The sequence below is a fragment of the Diuraphis noxia genome, unplaced genomic scaffold, assembly GCF_037042655.1.
Source record: "Diuraphis noxia isolate RWA-SAM2 unplaced genomic scaffold, SU_Dnox_SAM2 contig0004, whole genome shotgun sequence".
In the NCBI taxonomy this organism is placed as follows: domain Eukaryota; kingdom Metazoa; phylum Arthropoda; class Insecta; order Hemiptera; family Aphididae; genus Diuraphis; species Diuraphis noxia.
This window is the reverse complement of record NW_028301714.1, coordinates 20,753,777-20,780,079: the sequence shown is the minus strand read 5'-3', so window position 1 is coordinate 20,780,079 and position 26,303 is coordinate 20,753,777. Positions and strand designations below refer to the sequence as shown.

At 26.1% G+C, this 26,303-nt stretch overlaps 1 protein-coding gene across 5 annotated transcripts in view; it reads right to left on the bottom strand.

Annotated features, from left to right (window-relative positions):
• LOC107167252 (neurotrimin-like) overlaps positions 1-26,303 on the bottom strand; it is a 227,858-nt gene that overhangs the window by 62,314 nt on the left and 139,241 nt on the right. For 4 of the 5 annotated variants that reach the window (XM_089227447.1, XM_089227446.1, XM_089227445.1 and 1 more), the window contains 2 exons: positions 15,617-15,732; positions 2,812-3,019 (listed from right to left, as the gene is read on the bottom strand). In XM_089227447.1, coding sequence (XP_089083573.1) covers positions 2,812-3,019; positions 15,617-15,732 — 324 coding nt within the window. Of the gene's footprint in view, positions 1-2,811; positions 3,020-15,616; positions 15,733-15,903; positions 16,007-26,303 lie in introns of those variants that run through there. The other variant, XM_089227449.1, reaches the window with a different exon arrangement.

Sequence of the window (26,303 nt, the reverse complement as noted above, 5' to 3'; positions counted from 1 at the left end):
TATCTACAAAATCGCGTAAACTTATAAACGGCAAACCAAACTGGGAAAAATTTAAAACCTATATAACTCATAATATAAAAATCCCGAAAAACATAATAACACTACAGCAGCTGACGCCACAAACCATTTCCAGAAAATTATCCATCTAGCAGCGGAACACTGTTCAAAACCGTCTTGTAACATATCTCAAAATTATACATTTTCTCAAATAATACCAACTTCTATTCTAAAATTGATAAAAATAAAACACCAAACCATGAGACTGTGGCAGCTCCATAGGCGAACTGTAGACCGAAAAAATCTTAATTATCTCACTAAAAAAGTCAAAATTTTACTGGAAGAAAATAGAATAACTTCATAACAAAATTTCTTATCTACAATTCATCCTTCGGATTCAACTTATGGCTCGCTATCAAACGTTTAATCAAACCAAACTCTGGTGTTATACCTCCATTAAAATCTGATAACCTCTACCTAAATTCAAATGTTGAAAAATGCGAACTCTTCGCCAAAACCTTAGAAAATACTTTCTCACCGAACAATGTGGTAGGTAGACAGAAACCGCGGTGTACAACAAACTAGCTGAACCAGATATTCTTCCACAAAACATACTTCCCTAGACCACTCCTACCGAAGTTAATGAAATAAAAAGATTATCAAACAAAAAATCTCCAGGACACGATCTCATCACAAATGCTATATTAAAAAAAATCCCAAATAAAGCAATCATATATCTGTCTATTTTATTTAATTCATTAATAAAAATCGGCCACTTTCCAACTGACTGGGAAAAAGCTTCAATTATAATGATAAAAAAAAAACTGGGAAATGATAACACAAACCCTAACAGTTACCGGCCCTTAAGTCTACTATCTTCAGTCTCCAAAATGTTTGAAAAAATCATATACACCAGGTTAACAAAACATCTAGATGCAACTGAAGCCATTCCACATCATCAATTTGGTTTTAAACCGAAACACTCAACTACGCAACAACTCCTCCGCCTAACTGAACACATAAATAATAGTTTTGAAGAAAAACTTCACACTGGTACAGTTTTTTTTAGATATTTTGCAAGCTTTTGATCGTGTCTGGCACGACAGCCAACTGCTCAAATTAAAAACTTTAAATACCCATCCTGCAATCTTTAATATAATTAAATCTTTTATCTCTTACTGTTGTTTTGCAGTTCGCATAAATGACACCAGTTCATCAATAAAAAAAATAACAGCTGGTGTTCCCTAAGGATCAACAATTTATCCCCTGCTTTTTAATTTATATATCGCGGACTTTCCCACTACACGTAACACAGAAGTTTCTTTTTACGCTGACGACAGTGTTGTCTATTCAAGCTTCAGTGACGTACACATTGCCACTAATAATATACAGTGCCACTTAAACAAAATAAAGATCTGGGCGAAAAAATGGAAAATTATCTTAAACCCCTCAAAAAGTACAGCAGTATTATTTACACTTTGTCGTCCCAATACCCCTCCATCTCTAGTACTTAATGGCGACTACATATCCTGGTCTCCAACTATAAAATATCTAGAAGTTATCTTAGATAAAAAATTAACTTGGAACCCTCACATTTCTTCGAAACTCCAAAAGGCTACCAACGACTCAAAATTCTTTATCCCTTAATCAACCGTCAAACTGCCTTAAGCTGGAAGTGCCCCCTGCTTCTTTATAAGCAAATTCTATGACCATTAATACTCTATGCTGCTCCTATCTGGGGTAACTGTGCCAAAACTCACATAAATAAAATTCAAGTCTTTCAGTCCAAGATTCTACGCATAATATCCAACGCGCCGTGGTTCGTCAAAAACGAAGCACTTCATACAGACTTCAGACTCCCGACAGTATCTCTCAATAAATTTTTTTAGCCAACTAAACAACGCCAAAAGTGCAAAATATTTCAAACTCAGCGATAAGCCTACCCTCCGGCGTCTCAAGTGCGGACGTCCTCATGATGCCCTTTCTCAACACCAATAAGATATACTATACAAAAAAAAAAAAAAAATACACTTAGATTAACTAATTATTATGATGTCATATTTTATTATTTATTTATTCATCTTTGTAATTTACTGTAATTTACTGTATATATTGTAATTAATTTACGCTTAACAACTTCATGTGTTAAAAATGTTTTATTATATCAATAAGTTCCATGACCTTGTATGTCAGAAACACTTAAAAAAAAAAAAAAAAAAAAAAACTGATATTATAAAAATACTTTACACATAAATTTGGGGGGTCCCATCTCATGTGGATATTATAATTTATAGACAATTAAATTGTTTAGAAAGTAGCTATGACGAAGTTAACACAACTCCTACATTTAAATTACGTAATGAAAACTGCCTAATCAATACGTAATTAAAAAAAAAAAAAAAACAAATATTTAAAAAATACTCTTTACATTGACGTTATAAATATGTTGTTATTTAAATAAAATAAATATTGTTGAAATAATTTATTGTTATTTTTGTAGTGTATATAATATATAGTGTTAATATGTATAAATATATTTTGTAATAGTTACATGATAATAATATTATTTTGAATTATGATTAAAGGCATTAGAAATTAAAAATCAAAGTCTTAAGAATAGAATAACACTTCATACGTGTATTTATATCATACATATACTCCAACATAAGTTCAAATTTGATTTTCATATACCAATATAATTTTACATTTTTATATTTAAAAATTTAAAAAAATTATTCATGAGTTATCTGTTTTCAGTTATTAATTATATATGTTGTAATGTAAACATAACATAAGATAAATCTTAAAAATTACCTTTTACGTCTACACAACCAATTTGTTTTTTCATGACATGCGTGTTAATCTGGCACATATAACATCCTTTGTCAGATCTTTGTAGTTGCCGAATCTTGAGTCTCCAATACGTGTTATTATCCACATCTATGTCTATTCTTCGGTTTTCGGTAACTACACGTTCGTGTAAACTTAATATGGTCTGGTCTTCTGCTTTTAACCAGCCAACCTATTTAATATATACATATATAAAAAAAGAAATTAAACATATTGGTTATTTCATAAAAATTATGTATATATGTGTAAAAATGATAAATTAAAGTTTTTTAAATTTTGAATGGAGCGGTGAATGTATTGACTTTACAATGATGTGTGCTCTTAATTTTTGTGTTTTTGAGGAGGTAGTAAAATTTGAAAATTCCCTCGACTTTTAAAATCAATCAGGTAAAAAATAATGAAATATGGAAAATGAGACAATTTCATTTCTGAAAAGTAGGTGTCGAGTATACCTCGTCCTTGAGTATACCTACAGTTAGCCTATATAAAATATGTGTTGAACTTAAAAAACACATAGGTACTGCGTGTGTATTATATCTTCTTAAATTCTTAAGTGTTGAATTTTGATTCAATGAAATGTCCCTGTCAACGAAAAAATGTTTCTGAGTGAAAACCAATTCTAGCCAGTCAGCCTATATTACTATCTAAGTATATTAAGAGAACGCTACACCCGCATGTGTTGTCTCCGTCTTACAAGTGCATAACATTACAAAAACTATTTCGCGCGGGAAAGAACCGAGAAAGATACAGTTATAACTAAGAAACGAAATTTTCACCACATAAAAAGGAGAATTTTGTCTGTGCAATATCGTTTTTATTTTTTCGATATTAGAACTACAAAAAAAGTTATTCATGTTTAAAAAACACAAAATTAATATATTATAAAACAATAAAAATTTTTTTTGTATAAGTGATATCGAAAAAATAAAAACGATATTTCACAGACAAAATTCTCCTTTTTATGTGGTGAAAATTTCATTTCTTAGTTATAACTGTATCTTTCTCGGTTCTTTCCCGCGCGAAACAGTTTTTGCAATGTTACGCACTTGTAAGACGGAGACAACACATGCGGGTGTAGCGTCCTCTTAATTCATCATAATATGGTTTTAGAAACTTCTATTAAATTCAATTATTTAACTATAAAAAATACTGTATGTTGTTAAATTTTTCACGAAGCTACTACATTTATTTTATTATTAATATTGAATTATTACAATGTAATATATTTATTACTTATAAACTAAGTTATTTATTTTTCCAAAACAATTGTTAATAATTACGAAAATAAAAAATAATACGGAAAAAGGGGAATTTTAACGTAAAATAAAGTTTTGACTAAAAAAATGTTCTTGTTCATTAAAATTGTAAACTTAAATTCTTAAAAAATATGATTGAGAATTTATACTCAATTTATTTTATATAAACATTTATTATTACTACTATTATAATGTAAAACCTTGTATTAATTCGTCATAATATATAAAACATATTGTATGGCAACTCTATAGGTTATTTCAACTAAAAATTATTCAATCTCCTTGAGCCAATATGAAGTTCGAGCGTGAGTTATTTCGGGCTGATAGTTTCCGAGATTAGTGCATTCAAACATGCAAACTCTTTAGCTTCATAAAAAGTATAGTTAAATATAATATTTAAGAATAAGAATATACTGCCAATATTAATTTTTCTTAAGTTCCATTTTTTTCTCTTAATGTTCATTTCACATTTAATTTATAAATTTATTATATCCTAATCAAGTTTAAATCATATTTTAAATGTTGTTTACTATAACATATAAATGTTAGAAATATTAAGTATTATTTTTTTTTTAAGTAACAGTAATTTCTAAACATTTTTTATTGAAACTAAAATAAATTGTGGTTCATTCAACAAAAATTTTTTTTCTTAACCATTTATTATTTACCACCATAAAATTCCGCATGAAATTGAGCGAAGCTTGTTTACTTTCTCGATAGCTGTATGCTTGTAAAATTATTTTTATCTTATACGAATTTGTTGCAATATAATATTCTTTTACTATTATGGCCATTCAAGTTATTCTGAGAATCCATCAACAGTGGATTATTGTCGTTATATTATTTAAGTATTTTTTTACATTATTATTAATATTATTATTTGATACAAAGTGTATTTCTACAAAACAGGATACTTATTAAATGGTTAATTTTAAATTTTCACGATTTTATTCTCATTTACTTGAATGTTATTACTTACTTATATTATTTAGTTCTTAATATATCATACGTTATTTTATTATACTAACATTTTGTTAATGTAAATAATATCACAAATAGAGCCTATGTCATAACTCAATATGATTTAAATTGACATTTGTATTGGCAATATAACTTATGATTACAAAATTATTACCATAAGTTTATTTAAACTTTATACGCACAACGCACACGCACACACACCACTAAATAATAAAATATACCTATTATATAGTTATACATTAATATATATATATATATATATATTATATTTAAAATACCAATCATGTAGACCAAATAAATTATGCTTCAATATTAAAATGTAAAAAAAATAATTTAGTTTTTGCATTTGGAAGGTCAAAATTTAAAATTCTTAGCAGTTTTCAAAAGTGCCGAAAAAAAAATAAAGAAAAACGGGAATTTTTACAAAATCTGTTTTGGTTTTGGATGTAACTCTAAAAAATTACCGTAGATACATAATATTTTTACTGAATATATATATTATCATTCTCTCTATATAATAAAATAATTAAAATATTTTGACTCATATTGGGCTATTTATAGGCACATGAAAATTTTGATTATTATTAGTTTTTTTAAAAAAAAATTAATGTCAACGATTTTCTCTCGGTCAAAAAACTTGAAGATATAATAGTTGATATATAATTTATAGTTATATAATATTATTCAATATAAGTTTTTCTACTTATACCAAAAATAACATTTTTACCAGGAAGTCAAATTAATTTTTTATGAGCATTTGAATTCACAATAATATTGGATATTTACTCGATTTATCATCGAACGATTTAATTATTTTGTTATAATTCAAAAATAAATAATAGATACTTATAATTTTTGTGCTTGATAAAACTTTCAACATATAATGACTTGTTTTGAGCTTTTGATGGACATTGTAATTTTTTTTTTTTTGTTTTTTATATAAATGTCAATTAAATGGTATTCGTTTAGTAAAAAACCTTGAAAATATAATAATATACATACAATACTCTTTATATATTTTTACATTAAAAAGTTTAGAATATAATTATAATTGAATTGAATTTAAATGTAGCACCATCTAAATCAGCTGAAAATTAGTACTTAACCTACTGTATATCAGAGCGTCATCCACTTATCCATTTTTTTTTTATTTCCTATTTTATTTCTGCTTTAATATTTTATTAGTATGATGTGATTCATTCGGTAAAAATCTTCATACTAATAGTTTTTAAGAATAGTTTTATTTATTTACTTTTCTATTATTATTATTTTTTCAACAAGTACAATTATTATTCATATAAATATATAAACGAATCAAAAGTGTGTTTGAGCAAGTACGATGAAAACGAATTTTAAAATGGTCAGAGTTTCTTAACATTTTTCAATAATACCCTTGTACTTTTAGGTAATACCTAACCCCTTGTATTTGAGAATATAAATAAACAATTTAACGCGTTCATTTAATGTCTATATTGGAGTAGTGTATTGTGTTGCTAAAAATGTATACAACATATTTTACATGAAAATATTTAGCTTATTATTAATACAGCATTTGTGAAATAACGATAAATTAACGGTATTTTCTTCTGTTTTTTTCACTACCTACTTCATTATTATTTATCTTTAATTTAATAAATATGTGACAATATATGATATTATATGATATTTTACTCTATTTTATTAGATTTTGGTCGCCTTATGAATTGTAAAATAGGTGTGAGTAAATATTGTAATTATATACAAATCAAGAGTCAAATACCAATAATGTTAATCACACTAATAACGTGAACATAATTTATTGCTCAAATCATAAAAGTTTACGAAAATCCCTTACTCCTAACGTTCAAAAGGTTCTGAAGTTTTAAACAAAAAAATTATGATGAGTAGATGAGTAAGTATATCGAAGTATTAAGAATTATAATAATTATTAATTATTAAAAAAATACAAAATACTTGAATTTAATAGAAATTCGAGACACACACACACAACGGTAGTCTTTGGGGATATATATTTTTTGGGTGTCCCAATAAGCAGCACAATTCAAAAAGCATTTCCCGTTCGAAAAAAATTTTATTTTATCAGTAAATAGGTAGTTCATTACAAGTTTAACAATCATCGTCGTCTTTCGTTAGTTTAGGCGCATTGTAATGTATTTTATTTTTCTAAAAATCAAAACTACAGTGTTATGGTTTTTTTTCTCCTGTTTCATTAGACATGTTGATGTTTCGTATTGATATTTTGTCTTCTAATTTTAAATTTAATAAATTGCGAAAAATTGTATGGTATAATACAACAATGAGTAACAGTTACAAATAATTAGAGTTTTGGTTCATATTAGTACACTAATTACAATATTGTACTGTGGAATCAATATAAATATTGACAGTAATATATTTAACGAACACACGTGCGTACTAATATAGCGATATCAATTGAAATAGTATTCAGCAATGAATCATACACGCATCATGTGTATTGCAAAAGAGATATTACATTTAATGCAAATAACAGTTAAATATAGCCGTGGAAACAATAGCTAATACTATAATTGAAAATAAATCATAAACTGTATTCATTGATATAATTGTGAAATAGATGTGGGGTCACATTCCAGTGACATTAAAGAGGCTTATAAGATGTAAATTATTGTATGTGTAATGAATCGAGTAGTGAATAAAATAGTTAATAGTTAATAAAATGTAAAATGTAAAATAGTGTACCTACATAAGATACTTAACATTTTGCGCATGGATATACCACACATATAGTTCATAGTGTTGGTATACAAAATGTATTAAATTACCTCCTTAGGTATTACAAATACGTCAAATGTATCACGAACAATTAGTATATACCAAAGTTAGAACCTATTCTTAAATGTACACCCTTAAAACCAACCTATATTATTATATAAAAATAGCAACTCTAAAAATGTAAAACTATTTAGGAAAATATAAAACGCTCATATTACATTAAATGTATTATACATCATATAACATTTGGATACAATGTTTTCATTTTTTCATATACAAATAATAAACATGAATATTTTACAATTGAAAAAGTTCACTTAAAACATAATCAATCAAGTCTAAATAAAAAAAAAAGTTTTATAAAATATATACATTATACATTTTTGTACAATTTTGTGCTAAAAGTGTGGAATGACGTTAGTAAGTTCAATTTTTTTCACATACAGTTATTGGCTATTAATTGGTCATGTAAATTACATACAGTTGTAGTAATTATTATATACGTTACATAAATTAAAGTCTATAGTTTATAGTTTACACATTATACATTTATATACTATGTGTATATAATATTTATGATGACAAGTGAAACAATGGAAGAGGTTTTTTTATTCAATATTGAATTATATAATAATATAAAAGCAATGCAGCTTTATTTTATTGTTGACTCAAAAATGATAATTTGTAAATATTCTAATGGCGTTACCGAGCTCTCACTACGGTCGCAATATTGTAATCGTCAATTCAAATACTGTATTAGTCGTTAAATAGTATACAAGGTGTAACAGTTAGAACTGACTTTTTGAATAACTTTTGTTCAAATTAATTTTTTTGTACATTAAATAACTCAAGTGCTACATGTAAAATAATTTTCTTATATTCATTTTTTAGTAGGTATTGAAAATAAAAAAAAATTAATTTAATAGAAAAATGTTTAGATAAATTCAAAATAGCCTATTTTTGAATCTGATTATAAGAACAATTTTTATTTTAAAAAGATTTATCTACGTCAAGTGGTTTACTTTTTAGATTTTTTTTAAATTCAATATTTTTTTAGTTAAATTAATTTGGAACGTGTAGTAACTTTTTTGAAGATATGATTTTTGAGAATTTGCTTACATGAGTATATTTCTTAAATTATTTACTTAACTATAATATTTAACATTTTTTTCATATGTTTATTAAGTACAATTTTTTTATTTTATATGTTTAAATATATATATATATTTTTTTTTTGGTCAGACTTTTCTTTTACACCTGTATAATTCAACTGTTACGCTATCACATTTAATCTTTCTGAATTAAACAACTGTATAATGATATTGTTGAATAAATAAGTGCGATGAAGTTGATGAAATAAAAAATAAAATTGTCAGTTTATGAGTGAGGTAGCTTATAAATTACAGCTCTCGAGTGTATAATATGTAAATAATAATAAATAATATACTTACATTATAAATGGCAAAGGCAATATGTATTAAATATTAATCACTAAACAATATATTAACTTGTATGCTGATTAGATTTATTTTAAATTAGGTATAAAATGATTAATAATAAAAACAACCTATTGTTTTAATTTAATAACAAAATCAAGAGTCAATGTCAAATTATCAAGGCTTTAAAATTAACAAAAAGTGTTGAGAAATATATGCATATATAAATAAACGTAAAATATAATTAATTATACGATAAATAATTATAAATATTTACTATAGGAAATTGATAGGTATGGATAACGTAATAATGTAGCATAACATTTAATAATTTATAGCAATTAAAAAAAAATGTCATGAAAGTATAAAATAATTGTTTGAAGATGTATATTTATTATGTTAAATTATGCATGTCGCCAAACTTACTCATTATACCTTTGTCTCGTATAGATTGTAAATATATTTTTTTTTAAATAAAGTATAATTTAAGATGTATATTATATTGTGTGTAATTTTTTTGGTGATAAAATCAATTAGGCATATTATTATTTATTTATAATTAATAAATACGATGTCTTAGATTATTGTAATTTTATTTGAATATTAATAAAATAGTTTTTTTTACTGTATATTATCACATATCTTACATTGTTTTCATAAATTTAAAGTCTTACTGTTTTTTAAAAATTATTTATGTATTGATATTTAAATCAAATTCATCTTTAGAAAAACATATCAATTTAAATATATACAATATGTTTTATCTTCAATAATTTACTAAAAATAAAAATCTAAAACTATTTTATATATCTAGGTATACGTTGTATGTAATTTAACAATAGATAGTTGCAGTGTTATTTGGTACAAAAATGACTTTATCCTTCGTTCCTACCTATACGGAACTTCTGCCAATCGGATTTTGTATTCAAAACGTGTATGAATCTGCACAATGGCCTTACAGGACAGACTTTTTTCTGTTTCAGAATTTATACCTCTTTGTTTGCTGATAAAAGTAAGTGAAAATGATCAGGAAACGTGATGTATTTTAAACATTTGTACACAATATCTGCACGGTAAAATCACATAGTTGTTTGGAAAATGGCCTAACACAAACTCAAGCGTTTTATAAAAATGCTATTCTTTAATGGACTTGGGTAATATAGTAAAAATACAGCTAAAAAAATGCATAAAACATAATTTGTATTATTATAATGACGATATGGTTTAGATTTTTAAGTTTTAAAATTGCAATTAACCTCGTGATATTTGGTTTTCTGACTACAAATTGTAATTTGCAATTATACATAAAATAATATTATGACATTATTATATTATTATTTAGACATATTGACTAAGGTGATATAAAATGTATATAATTATATTATATAAATTATGATTACAAGCAAAAAAAGGTTTTAACAAATTGATGAAATAAGGTGACATAATGAAACTGTATAAATAATAAATAATATATTAATATGGACTTTGAAGTCACCATATAAAATGTTTTATATGCTACTAAATCCTGTTATCCTATCCACTACGTATAATGAATCTTGTTACAATAAAATTACAATTTACGGTCTTTTGTGTTAAAAGTTGATTTTATGAAGATCCAAGGCCAAATCTTAATTTGTAAATAATTAAAAAATAATATGCTATTATGGTGTTGGAATTACTTTAAAATTCAAATATGAAATGTATTGTATGGTTAATTAAATGCTATTTCCAGTTACATAGTTAATTTAAGAATTTTATGCTTTGTCAAACAATAGTCAATTCTATGTACCTGATAGAATCAAATCAAACTTTATATTACCCACATAGTTTTTCCTGGGAATTAGAAACCGATTGCGGCTGAAATGTGTAACAGGTTGTATTATGATATGGTATTTAAATATCATTTAAATTTTCTTAAGTGAGATAATTAGAGTACATTTTCAAAATGTACTAGTTTAATATTGCCAATATAATAATCGAAATAAGGTTTTTTTTTGTGAATGTTTTAAATTTAAATACTCTGTTTGAACATTTCAATGAAAATATCACCATCGTTGGTCCTTGAAAATAATCGTATAGGTAGTGATTGTGAATTTGTCAGTATGTCAGTATCTGATTTTTGCCACAACTCAGCAGTATTCTCTTGATGGTTATCAATTTTTGATTTTCTCATACTATCGACTGATGTTAGATATATTGTCATTTCATTTTAACAGCTTTTTTTTTTTTCTAGAAACTTATGGAATTTTGTTTTCTGTCAGCAAAATATAATTGTTGTATTTTCAACCACATCTGGTTAAAAGATAACTTTTTAAAGTGCACTAAATATTAAAATATTTGAAAACATGTAGTTTTTAGTATTATTTATGATATTTAGTTTATATATGAATTATTTTTGAATATAAATAATGTTATCCATTTAAAATATAATATAAGAATATAATTAATTTACCTACTAATTAATAAACAATTAATTACAGTTTAAATCCTAATGTGAACACTATTATCATAACACTAACACTTGCAGATATTAATTAATTTAATTTGTACATAAACATTAATCTAAATATTCTTAGAATTTACCAAAAAAAAAAAAGCGTGTAAGTCGTGGATGTCGCTCTCCTGTACAGTAGGTTACTGTAATGGATGGGATTAAATTTGAATGCAATGATAGGTATCATTGTATACGAAAAACGATTCTTTACGGAGATGATTTGTCAGTCTAGGATATATTAGATTTAACATTTAAATATTGTCATAATATATTCTATTTTGAAACAAATAAATTATTTTTCAATTATGACGAATTTTTCATAAGGCATGGTTAATCAATTTTTCCAAAAACATTGGATGTAGTTATCATTATTCATATTACCTTATATTATCATAGATATACAAACACCTGGTTTGAGGATAAATCGTTATCGTTACGCGATTTCGTAAAAATTTAAAAATCAAACGCACTTAAAATTTTTCCTATAATGATGCTTCCAGTTTTATCTATAGCTACTTGAAGGAAAACGGATGGAAAACTTAGTGTTGTATTTTTAATCCTTAGTTATAAACACAAACAATTTTATGATTTTTCAACTTCAAAATTACTTGCAAATTTTCGCGTTTTCGACAGATTTCGTAAAAATTTGAACTATAAACGCTTATAAAAAAAAATTGTGCCTATGTATTCTTATAATTTTTTAATCACTATAAGAATAACTTATGAGGAACTTTGTATTAAATTTTCAAAAAAATTGTTACTAACCATTTTTAATTTTTTTTAGCTACAATAAGAAAAACTTATAAGGAACCTTGTATTAAATTTTCAAGTTTTTTTGGTCGTCCAAAATTTTTTTACCAGCACTTCAAAAAAAAATTCTCAAACAAATTTAAAATTTCAATGGTCTATAAATAACTCGAAAAAAGTCGAAAATTTTTGAAAATTAAACTGTATATAGATATCACTAACATTAACATTTGCTGAAATTTTAAAGTATTTACAGTGATTAGTTTTTTAATTATTAAAACCATATAAAAATATCGATTTGGTCAAAAACTGGTTTTGCGTAAAAATTCCCGTTTTTCTGTCATTTTTTTTTTTGTTTTTCTCGATTTTTTTGAAAACTGTTGAAAATGTTTACTTTTGACCTCTATAATTCACCAAGGATATTCACTTTTACATCGGAAATCACCCCCAAAGTTTGAAATTGAAGCATTATTTCGACTATTTATGCATAGTTATGCATATTATTAATTCCCGTACGTTTCAAAATTTTGATGAAACATTTAAATGTTAAATGTATACAACGGACACAAATCAAAAAAATTATAATATATTGGGTATACTTATTTTGTAGTATCTAACATGGCTACGTCATACTCATAAAGGAATTTTAAGACATTGATAACTCACTGCTAGAATTTTTTTTTTTTTAAGGCGTTTTTATGACGTTTTATTCATGACGAACTCAGAAAATCTTACTAAATTATTAGTCATTCTAGTAATATCATCTTTAAACGAAGGAAACACATAAATTTATAATTAAACATTTAAACGTCACTGTAAGAGCGTGAGCAGTGAGCATCGGACTCGGCGTATTTTTTATTAAATGAACTCACAAAACGCTCCAACAAGCGTTTATTATTATTTATATTAATGTATTATTATTTTTTCTCTTAATTATTTTAATCCAGTACCGAATTCCATTGTTTACCATTAAAACGTCGTGTGCGTGATAATGCTTAGAATAAAAAAACAACAGTTTTGCATCATGACACAACGGTTGACCGTCGGATTACGGATGTCGTTATATATACGCGATAAAATATCAAATAAATATGAAGTTATATATAAGTATTGTTATTATTATTAGACGTGCGTTTTTCAATGGGTAGAAATGTGGAAAAAGATATTCTGAGCACGAACGGTCCACGAAAAAAACCCCTTCTCTTATGTATGTGACTTTCTGGCGATATAATAATAATAATATGTATATCAATAAAAAAAAAAACAAATAAATAACGTTCAACACGTGTCTTGAAACTTCACAGAGTCAACCAACTGTCCGCATAATATTACAAGCACCACTCGGGGTGTTATTGTTATTTTATTCTAAACACTCAACGACTACTTTTCTCCTTTCTGTTCTCTACACCCATCATCGTGACCGATATAAGGTTCGATGACGGTGAAGAACACACTATTGCTATAAGACCGTAAACATCCGAATAGTCCAACAGTACAAGGCGCCGTCAACCCAGAATATTACCACTCTCACAATTATGTCTTGTAATTATGAAAAATTTATTTATCGAATTTCAATACTAAACTACATAATATGAATGATTCCAAACTACCGTAGACCAAATATCGTCATAAAAATGTTTGCATAAGTATATATCTTTTAATTTCAATTTTCTTTTTTTCTTTTATATATAATATATGACTATAAGAGAACTGAGTATACTCATTCGCTGTTTGAGTCATTCTTTTGATTCATTACATTCACATTAAATTATAAACATTATATTTTTTACCCGATAAATATTTGTGAACTGTTAATTATATTTTTAAAGGTGTGACTCCTAAGAATTAGAAACAAGATTTAATTAAAAAGTGAGAGAAATAACCGATGAAATAAATATATTTATGGTTATTTGATAATTATTTTTATCTTTTAGGTAATAATATTAATAATAATAATAATAATTACGTAGTAATTTATTTTCTATTTAGAATTTTATTGCAAGTCTGTATGAATATTTAATTATACAAAAAATCTCTAGGGAAATAAATGTGGATGAGAAAATAAGATAAATGAGGAGGTTTTATATAACGAATTGGACAGTTTATGACCCATAATTCCCAAACGTCCAACAACCGCTGATATTAAATTAAAAAGTGATATTTTACTAGATTAAATGTCTTATCATAATTATTACAGCTATAATAGTAGCTTGCAGATCTATACGACTTGTATGAGTAATAATCAAAATATAAATAATGTGATCAAAAATCTGTGATATGAAGAAAAATAAATTTTATAATAATGGAATTTATAGATATTATATACATTGATTAAAATATACCATAGTTCTACTAAATTTTATTCTGTTTTCTATGAAATTACTTAAAAATGATTAGTTCCACAATTCTAAAAATCAAATTTTTTAACACAGCGTTAAATAGGAAAACATAAAGATATTAATTTTGTTTTTGTAATATTATAGTTATCATTGACTTGGGGCATGGAAGATCTATATTATTAACTAATACCTACATAAGGGTTTAAAATCACAACTATACCAAATATGGAAAAATGTGTTTATTATTTCCATGAAAATAAATTCAAAACCATAATGTGTACATCCAAAGTGCATATAAAAATATTATAATTTAACGTTGGTTGTACTCTATATATCACATGTTATTATGTTATAAAAGCACGTATTACCATAAAAATAAAGCTCCAAAAACTATTCTTTTTTCGTAATAATCAACCACAACAAGTAAATATAATTTCTTAGCTAGATATTCCTAAATTGTGTACATAATATACGCAATATAAATATTTCGGTATTTCTATAATTCTATATAAATATAAAATATACATATTATATAATATAAATATACTTTATATATATATAATATGTATGTATAGATATCTTTTTAAGGATGTGGAAAATAAACAAATTAGATTTCGTTTAGTAATCCCTAAGTTTTATGCTTGAAAGTGAAGCATGGAATAATAATAATTGTTTACTTAACATTTATTTATCAATTTTATGTGGATAGTACCTATTAACTAATAACTTATTAGCAACAAAATTGTTTTTTTTTCAACTTACTTTGTGTTCTCCTATGTTTTTCACCGAACACACCAAAATTGCTTCCCGACCCAATGCGACGGTGACATTTTCCATGGGATTCAAAAACTCTGGCTCCGGTCCATCCTTTTGTACATCTATAACAAAATGACAACGAAAACATATTACTTGATTAAAATAAAAAAATCGTTTGGTATACTATTAAATATTTTTTATATATGTCCTTGTGTTGTACTTATTTCGTAACTATAACATCCTACTCATTTTTTTAACATCTATATCTAATTATATATATATATATATATTACATGGTACTTGGATATATTTTTTTAATATAGAATTACAAAACCATGGTCGTTGTATATAAAACATGACCAATGTATACCCATCATAATAATAACTATACTAAGTGGTAGTCACATGTTAAGAGGATGCCACAACCGCATGTGTTTTACGCTCAGCAGTTCACATTTGGCTCCATTAGTTTAAAATTTAGAATGAATTGACCTCTTATAAACCTATATAGACCTAACCTAACTATATATACCTCTTATATGACATCATTATCTAGGTTATCATTTGGACTTTTTATTATATTTTAATTTTAATACGAGTTATGAGTGTTTTAAGATATACAAACAATTTACAATTTTTAAAAATAATTAGTATTTTATATAATCACACTAACGGTCTACTTTTTCCGTACGTCAAAATTATCACATAGCATAGCCTTTGGGTATGGCCTTTCTGTCGATTACTTAATATTTTAATCTGTGATGATACTCTATGGCCTATACACTTACCATACATTTATAATAATATGATATTATTATATTATTAATATCTAAATGCAGTCCAATAACGGATTCGCCAACGACGGCGTATTACTACAATGTCTACAACTGTATCAATAGATAGACCCAATATCGATATTATGTTTTAATTCGCTGCAATGTGGTTTCGGTGATGAGATTTTCGTTACAAGAAGGTGATATTTGGTTTTATATTATTCGAACAAGATGATGACGGAGAACGGTTTTACGTTCGTGTGGACTAAGTTAAACAGCGACCACGCTCGCATACCGTGTTTAGTGTTTCAATGATGTACCTACATTTTAAATTTCTGAAAGTATATTTTCACTATATTCAGGGTAGGTATGGGAAATTATTTTTTGCAAAACAAGTTAGATACGAACTTAAACATTATGCGAAAGTGAAACGTGACTGAAAACCCAGCACGAAAACTGTTTGATTCTACCACTTCACCGTCAACGCGCGCCACCTTCTGCAGACCATTCAAATACGCGTCGTTCTCTTGAATTCACATTTATTCGGAAGCTTTCCTAAAACTAATGGCTTTAATTAACGACGACGAGCCTGAACATAAGGTACATCCATGATATTAACCGTCGTTTACTACAGTGAAACGACAATTATGGATGTGTTGTCGGAAATCTGAAATAACTACATTATAATATTATGTGATGGTTTTTTTTAATTAGCCTTGTGCCGAATGTTTATCACGAAATAATTATTTTAAACTACATAATTAAGTGTGTGCAGTGGACGTTTAAATATTGATGTAAAAAATACTGAGTGTGGTTGATAATATCATTTTTTTTGCATGCAAAAGCAACGGTCTTGTGATGTGATTAAATCGTACTTAATGGTTGTTGATAAGTCTCTTACACAATAATACGGTTTAAATTATGTACGCTCGTCGTGCATATTTTTATGTGCGATAGAAATGGAGTTTAATTTTAATGTAATATAATATTATAATATATTCTAATGAATATTCTTACTGTTTACCAACGAATTTATTTATTAAACTAATAATGGCTAACAACTATTATATAGTAATATATACTAGTGCTGGACTGTAAAACTAGATGATGTAAAAATGTACAAGAGGTGATCGAGTTTTATTAAAAATAGATTATAAAATAAATCCAAGTGTGTCCATAATATAATATAATAAAATGCTCTAAATAGCAAAACATTGTATAAGAACATTCCATTTCAATAATCAAATATATACACGCAAATTTGAATACATCTAAGTAGGATATTATATAGGCACTACTTCAGTGACGGTTCGTGGGTTTTTAATGAAAAAGTGCTCATTCATAAAAATATAAACAATATTATGTATAGTTTATATTAAATATTGTATTAAATAATTGTTAACAAATGTTAGTTGCTTATCATGAGCTGCCACTAATATACTAATGGTTAATACACAGTGTTTTCAGTCTTAGTGGACACTACGTCATGTCCACATATTATTTATCAATACTAATATATTTATAAATTATGTGCATTTGGGTGTGATTATAATTTAAACATCAAGAATATGATACGCTTGACAACCCACATATTAAATGAAAAAAAGCGGGAAAGTGATTATCACTCTGATGTACAGTAGGTTACAAGAGGGTTACTGTAATGGATGGAATTAAATTTGAATCCGACGATATTATATCATTGTATACGAAAAATGATTCTGAACGGGGAAGGTTTATCTGTCTAGGATTTATTATAGATTATTAAAAATTTTCAAATCTTAGATTTAAAAGGACAATTTTTTATGAATTTCTAGCTTAAAAAATTTGCAAAATTTTGTGATTTCTAAGTATTTTGTTAATACTTTGAATGCTTATAAAAAAAAATTGCGACTATGAATTGATTTTATTTTTCAATTGCTATTGTAACAGTATGTTAGGAGAGTTTTATTAAATTTTCAAACTATTATACCCAACAAATACATTTTTATCGATATTAATTTAAAAAAAAACTAATAATGGTCAAAAATGTCATATGCCTATAAATAGTTCAACTTAAGTCAAAATTGTTTGAAAATTACATGGTGGATAGAATTTAATTACACAATCATTCGGTGAAAATTGCTTGTATCTATTATAGTCATTTGTTTTAAAGTTACATCAAAAACCAAAATCGATTTTGTCGAAAACTGATTGTGCGTAAAATTTTCCGTTTTTCCCTTAATATTTAATTTGTTAATCTCGATTATTTAGAAAAAATATTGATCATTTTTTACTTTTGACCCCCCCCCCCCCCCCCCCCAAAGTACCAACTAGATTCACTTTCTGATCAAACGAGCTACTGAAGTCAAAAATGAAAGCACTTTTAATGCCTTAAAACGTGATGACAGACACAAAAAAAAAACACACATCATGGTAAAATCAATACATTTCTTGCTACACTCAGAATCTAAAATTGAATCTATGTAACACCAGCTGCAATATTGAACTCATAAATAATTATTCTTAATTTTTCCTAAAATATCTGAACAGCCTTTAGGATTTTACTAAATATTCATTATTTAATTTACCCACCGTTTATGATTGTGACAAATAAATATATTACCCTATGGATTTCAGTTCCTCATAATATTTCATTCACAATTTATGTGTTTATCGGTCATAATTATTTTTGAACAAAGTGAAATTAAATATTTTTTTTCGATGATGTATTATGATTTATTAAATCTAGGGGAAATAGATAGAAATTATATGGATAGTATAATATATATAGTAACATAAAAAATAAGTTACAAAAAGGATTTGAATTCGTTTTTGGTAAATGTGTAAGCTTCCGTTATCTCTTCTGATGTACACGAAGAAAAAATCACTGTTTGTTTTATATTATTTGTGTTTTTATTTACTATTATTTATTATAAATTTGAGTGTATGTATTATTAAACAGGAACGTGGCCATATGTATTACTATATATCAATGTGTTTATACATATGCCCACATTATTATAATAAACCTTTAATGACGTAGGCTGTACGGCTGGAGTGGACTTTGTTTTACCACGTTCTGTCGACTCGCTTCAGGCGTTTGAATACAACTACTTTTGAACGAACATCATTCGCAATCCGTCCAACTCTGAGGTAGTATTATAGAGTCATTTTCTCTTAACCATTATTTTGTTTTTTTATTATTCCTCAATAATTCATTATTGTTATTGTTATTATTATTATTATTATTGTTTTTTTTTTAAACCCCGCCATGTATGAAATATTTAATATTTTTAATTCGACCGTCATATGAATATGAAACGTCAAATGTCGTATTATAAGCATTTAACGTAATCCTTTAAGCACCAAAGAAGTTGAAATTAAGCAATTATAAAATGTAATTTATTATTGTTAAATGTTATATTGTTGCAAACATACGTCGCCAAGACAATACTCTGTGTATGTGTGTTAATGGTCAGAATTTAACTATTTACCTTTTATAAAGTTTATGAATGAAATATTTGACGTTTTATATTTAAAATAAAAATATGTTTATTTCTTAAATTTTTGTATTAGAAAATTAAGTATGGACCTAATCATTTAATATATGATCAGTTTTAAAAATATCTTAACAATTACAAAACGATTTGTGCAAAATTTAACAAGCTATGTGAAATTAGGTAATTGTTAGATTTGTATAATATAAGTAAGTGATCGTCATGGCACTTCGTTGCCCGTTAAAAACACCAACTCTATATGAGTCAAAAGTTGTGTTTTATTATTTGTTTGATATCCGGCTAATCATGTTCAAAACATTCCGTGAATGACTGAACTGATGTTGGTTTGGAAATTTTAGGTATATAAATGCTTTTCCACCACTAAAAAATAGTCCATGAGCTTTAGCCTTCCATTTTTTTGCTCGGTATTTGTGCATATTTTATCCATTTTACTAATGTAAACATCATTTAGCACAGAATAGTCAAGGTTACAGTCATTAGCAAAAATAAAATTTAAGAAATTGTATGGCCTGCGAGTTCTACTAATTTAATAAGTATTATTATTGATCGTGTATTTTTTTGGAATAATCGGTGACGGCAACGTTCAACGCTTGACTCCCTAGTTTGGTCTAGTTCAATTATTACTCGTTGATTAGCCAATATAAGCTTATATATTTTAATCCGCTGTTTGATTTTTGTGCGAAATTCTCAACCGTTTTGATGAATCAGACTATCGAGAAAGTGGAATTTTAATTCTAGGCATAATACAAGCATCGAAAGAACCAGTGAAACAATACCCTGCAATAGAAAATTACTACAAAATTAAATAACGTACTGATTAAATCGAATTGAGTGTGGATAACAACTTAAATAAAAAAAAAATGATATAAATAAAAATACGTCGTATCAATATTATATCATTGCCTAATTATTTTAAAACTATGATATTTTTTATTCTTCTATTCTTGGCCAGGCATAGTTTTTTATTTTAATTTTTTTAGAAAACAGTGTAAACAATTTTAAATTTAATTTTCTGAAAATATTATATAGCCTACCTCGGATAAAAGGAAAGTCCAAAAAAAAAAAAAAAATTTTTAATTTCGAACTAGTAGTTCTTGAGCTGAGCGCATTCAAATTTTTTTAATTCTCCAACTTTATAATATTAAGTATATAATTATTATGGCTGCTAGTGGGTATATTTCCTTTTCGACATATAATTCTGTAACAATTATAGCACATACCATTTTATTTGGCTCTCTATGTAAGGTGTTCAAAATGCTTAAAAACAGTTAATAAAAAAAAAAAAATTACTGATAAACTAAAATATGATAAACTGAAAGTGATGAAATATTTAACCTAATAAAATATGTAAATCGTTATTTTTTGTAATTGCTATTTTATGTAAATTTACAAATATGCGAACAGAAATATTAAAGCTTTTCTAAGTTTTTGGATACGTTGTATAAAATATGTAAATGAGGTATTATTTAGACGGTATAAGTAGACCGGTTATTGTAAATGCAGGCCCGTTCAGAGAAGATGGTCCTTGGGTCAAAACTGTTCCAGGACCTGAAAACCTCTGGGCTTCTTGGGGGTCTCATATGTCTATACAAAAAAAATAAGCCACTTTTATTACAGGTTAGTGTAAAAACTATAATCTATATAGACTATAAAAGGTATCAGCATATTTATTTTTTTTAAAGTATGTACCTAGATTTAATATCCTGAAATAAACTTTAAGTAAAAAAAGACACCTTGCGTGATGCTGTTCAGGTCCCAATATATCTCTGTATGGGGCTTTGAAGATAACAACCTACAGTTCTTTAGAATAGGAAATTTTTACATGGCGTATACTCAATTTTTTTAGAATTTTGGTGAAAACATTTTTTTTAAATAATAAAATTATTTTATTTTTAGCTTTATAAATAATAAAATTATTTTATTTTTAGCTTTATTCCACTAGGTTCATTTTTTCGCCATTTGATTTTCTTTTTATGATACTTATTTTCATATTTTTTTTTTTATTTAAATAATTATACAATATAATTCTGCTATATTTTAATGGTGTGCTTGCGATTTTTTTTATAACGTATCATACAAATCCGATTCAATCAATCTAAAGCTACCTATAAAAATCTCTATAGGAAATTATCTGACTCTTATTTGTAACTGATAATAGGCTTTAAGTTTTTGATACCACTTACAAATCACTCTAAAATAAAGTAAATATAATTTGAGAACAGATATCCTAGGCAGGAAAAGAGTACACGTTTTCTAAAAGTTTGGTAGATGATTCACAGCTCTGCTGAAATGTTATTAAATGAATAATTTTGAAACTCTAAAAGCTAAAAAATAAAATAAGTTGAGTTTTTAAAAATAGTTTTAAATTATCAACACATGTGGTACTAAACTATATCGGTTTAATATTAGTTAAATAGCACTGTGCATAAACTAGAATTTTAATCCAAATCTTTAAGGAAAACACTGTTTTATCTTAAACCTGCAACTATTATAATATTAAAGTTTATATTTTAATCCAAGTTTTTATTGTATTGAATTATTATCAATTTACAAAATATTACTCGTACAAACGTTATCCCTCGTTGAAATACTAAATTAAATTCTATCATTTGGCTAGTATCAATGGAATCTACTTAAATTTAACTCTACGTAATCAATATATTAGATAGGTAAGTACTTAATTAATTTATATAAATAGTTAGGAAGTTACAAATGCATAGGTAATATGAGTCAATCTTAGGTACTAAAAATATGTAAAAAATACTATACTATAGATTTTTCCTTTTTAACGTTCTGGTTGATGAACTTTCTATGGGCCACTGTAGGCTGAATATATTAAACATTATACCCTATATATCTACAAAAGAAAACATGCAACTTCTTTATAAAAGATTTAAGAACTATGAAATACAATATACAGTACTTATGCATGACACTTACCATCTGAATTTATAATTTGTGTTATTTTTATTAGTTTACTGAACAATGTGCATTATAAATCACTTTATAAAAGCTACATACATGTAATATTTTACTGCCCCCAAGACCAATAGATATTTTTTTACGTTTAAAAAATATAAATCATATTTCAGACTACTATCATCGAAAATGTATATAATATTTCAAATCATGTCTGAGAGAATGTCAACAGAATTTATTTTAAACTTTTTAATGTTGACATAACCACACTACTATTTTTCAACAATAGTTTCTAATTGTATCAAAACAGAATCTTATCTTGTATGTTTTTAGAGTGTCAAGTAGAATACGATTGTCATGCTGGTTAGATTTTAATTTTTCTTTGTTAAGAGAAGATTATCCTGGAATTTAAAATGTTCTGTAAAATGTTTAAAATATTTTATAATAAAAACCATTGAGTTTTAATGTGATCTATAGTCTATAGTGTTATAATATTATATTTCATTGTAATTAAATTAGGGGGTTTTGAAACAATATTCAAAACAATAAATTGATTTATTAACATTATAATATTTTGTAACAAAATCATTTAAGATTTCAGAAATCAAAACTGTCTACAACTATGGAGCATAGATTGTTAAATGAATTCGAAAAAAAACCGACAGGTCTAGAAGCACCAAGGCAGTGGTGGTCACCCACCAATCGTTTCTCAAATGAATAATATATACGTATAGCCACTAAAACTCTGGCCATAAATATCCATTAGGTATCCACTTAAATTGCGTTTCCATGCACATTGCCACATCCAACGTCCCGAAGCAGCCCTATTTACCACACAAATACCTACAAATCAAAATTTTGTTTGGGGAGGGGTATAGGACCGGTGAAAAAAATACATCAGTAATTCATTAAATGTTCTAAACATTTCCGGATGTAAAAGGGAGAAATCACATTCACGTGTCCATACAATACAATGATAATAATTATTTTTTATGGCATGATAGGATAGCGAATAGTAAAATAAAAATAATATGTTATTGTGTATTTCTAGTGTAATAGCTAGATTTGTGTGTTTTTAAAATTATAATGAATTTCACTGTGACGATGACCTTTTATGTGTTTGCAACAGCTCTTATTACGTAACTGTCCTTTCTATATGATATTTTGTTATGTAATTATTATTGTTAGTCATAACTCGTATAATATGATAGTCATTATTAGGCCAACCACGATCGATGGTCAGTCGATGCGAAATATGTAAATGGTGGAAGTTCAGCAGAACTGATTAATTCACTTTCAGTTGGAGTAACTTGGGACCTATTCCGGTTTTGCGGTCATGATTGATAAACAGTAATAATTTCAAGAGCTACGTGCATTAATTTAATTTTTTTTTTTTGCGAAATTTGACTGTAAAAATAAAACTCGAAAAACTTTGTTGTAGGCTACGCACAGTCCCTCGAAAAAACAGATAATATACGTTAATAATTATGTCACATCATTGGCCACTTGACACTACAATGGTAAAATATCACTCAGCAAAGAAAATTCTAACCAATTTTTTTTTTCTTAAAAAAAAATACAAATACATACTACCATCTTGAAAAAATTACTTTTATTGTTTAAATAATGAAACCACATACCGTGAATATTACATAAAAAAAATCTTATAAAACAATAATTGTGGCATTCTATACAATTATTCAGACGTAATCGTATTATAAATTATTTATATTTTATGTTTTTATTCAGCAAATAGGTTCCTATCCTAATTTTCGATTTAAGCTCCTCAACGTAACAGCTATCGAAAAATAAATAAAAGAAAGACATTGTCGTTTTAACGAATCTTCGTGTGTCTACCGTCTATCATACACGAAATACACGACTGACACAATAGGTACCTATATTGAAATCTTTTTTACTTTATTTTCTTGTTATTGTCGTCAGTGTTTTGTTTGTGTATGCATTTCATAAAATACTAGGTACCATGGAATTTGGGTTAAAGTTGACGTACAAACTTCGTCTTGTCTTTGACAGGTTTTTTCGCGTATATAATTTGACATTGGTACCTACGCGATCACTATTAAATAAGTGTTCCTGGAGTTTTTTTTAAATTTATTTTTCAAACTTATATTCTTAATAAATTATATGAACTACAATAAAAATATTATAAAATTAAAATATATAGTCAATGCTCATGCAATATTAATATTTAATCACAAAAATATTTAGTCCAGTTGACAGGTATCTTAATTCTAACATTGGTATTAAATACAATTTATAAGTATTTTTAGTTAGCAGTTTAAAATAATATGTAATCTGACTTTAGCCTAATTAAATATCCTTCCAATATAAAAACCTAAACTAAATTTTAGATGTCCCTAGTTAGTTATTAAATAATATTCCAAAATACAAATTATCATATCTGAAGCCATAGTTTGTAGATTATACTGATATCTCCCTCCATAGTAAATATTGTTAGTTAAAAAAAATATAATTTTGTTTAAAATGTATTTTCATTAAGTAGATGTTGAGCCCAGGGAATCAAAAAAACAAACTTTCCTCTACAACTTACTCTACTACCTATATAGTATAGTTATACTAGTAAATAGTATTATTTTTTTTTTTGGTTTGGTAATTATTTTATTGTTACGTATACATTAAATTTTACAATTATATTAGATTCTGAAAAAAGTGATGAATGTATTGATTTTACAATGATGTGTGTTTTTTTTTTTTAACTAGTCGAAATAATGCTTCAATTTCAAACTTTGGGGGTGGTTTCTGATGTAAAAGTGATTATCCTTGATGCATTATAGAGGGTCAAAAGTAATCATTTTCCAAGAGTTTTCAAAAAAATCGATAAAAACAACAAAAAAATGACAGAAAACGGGAATTTTTACGCAAAACCAGTTTTCGACCAAATCGATTTTTTTATATAGTTGTAATTCAAAAACTAATCACTGTAAATATTTGAAATTTCACCAAATGTTTATGTTAGTGTTATCTATAGACAGTTTAATTTTCAAAAATTTTAGACTTTTTTAAGTTAATTATAGACCACTGAAATTTTCGATATTTATGAGAATTTTTTTTTGAAGTGTCGGTAAAAAAATGCCGGATGACCAAAAACACTTTAAAATTTAATACAAGGTTCCTTATGAGTTGTTCTTAATGTAGCTAAAAAAAATTAAAAATCGTTGGTCACAATTATTTTTTATAAGCGTTTATAGTTCAAATATTGACAAAAATTCGTTAAAACCATGAATATTTGCAAATTATTTTGTAGTTCAAAATTCATAAAATTGTTTGTTCTTATATCTAAGGTTAAAAAATTCAACACTAAGTTGTCCATAAGTTTTGCTTCAAATAGCTATAGAGAAAATTTGAAGCGTCATTATAGGAAAAATGTTTTGAGCGTTTGAGTTTTAAATTTTTTTGAAATCGCGTAACGATAACGATTTATCCTCAAACTAGGTATATGTTTATCTATGATAATATAAGGTA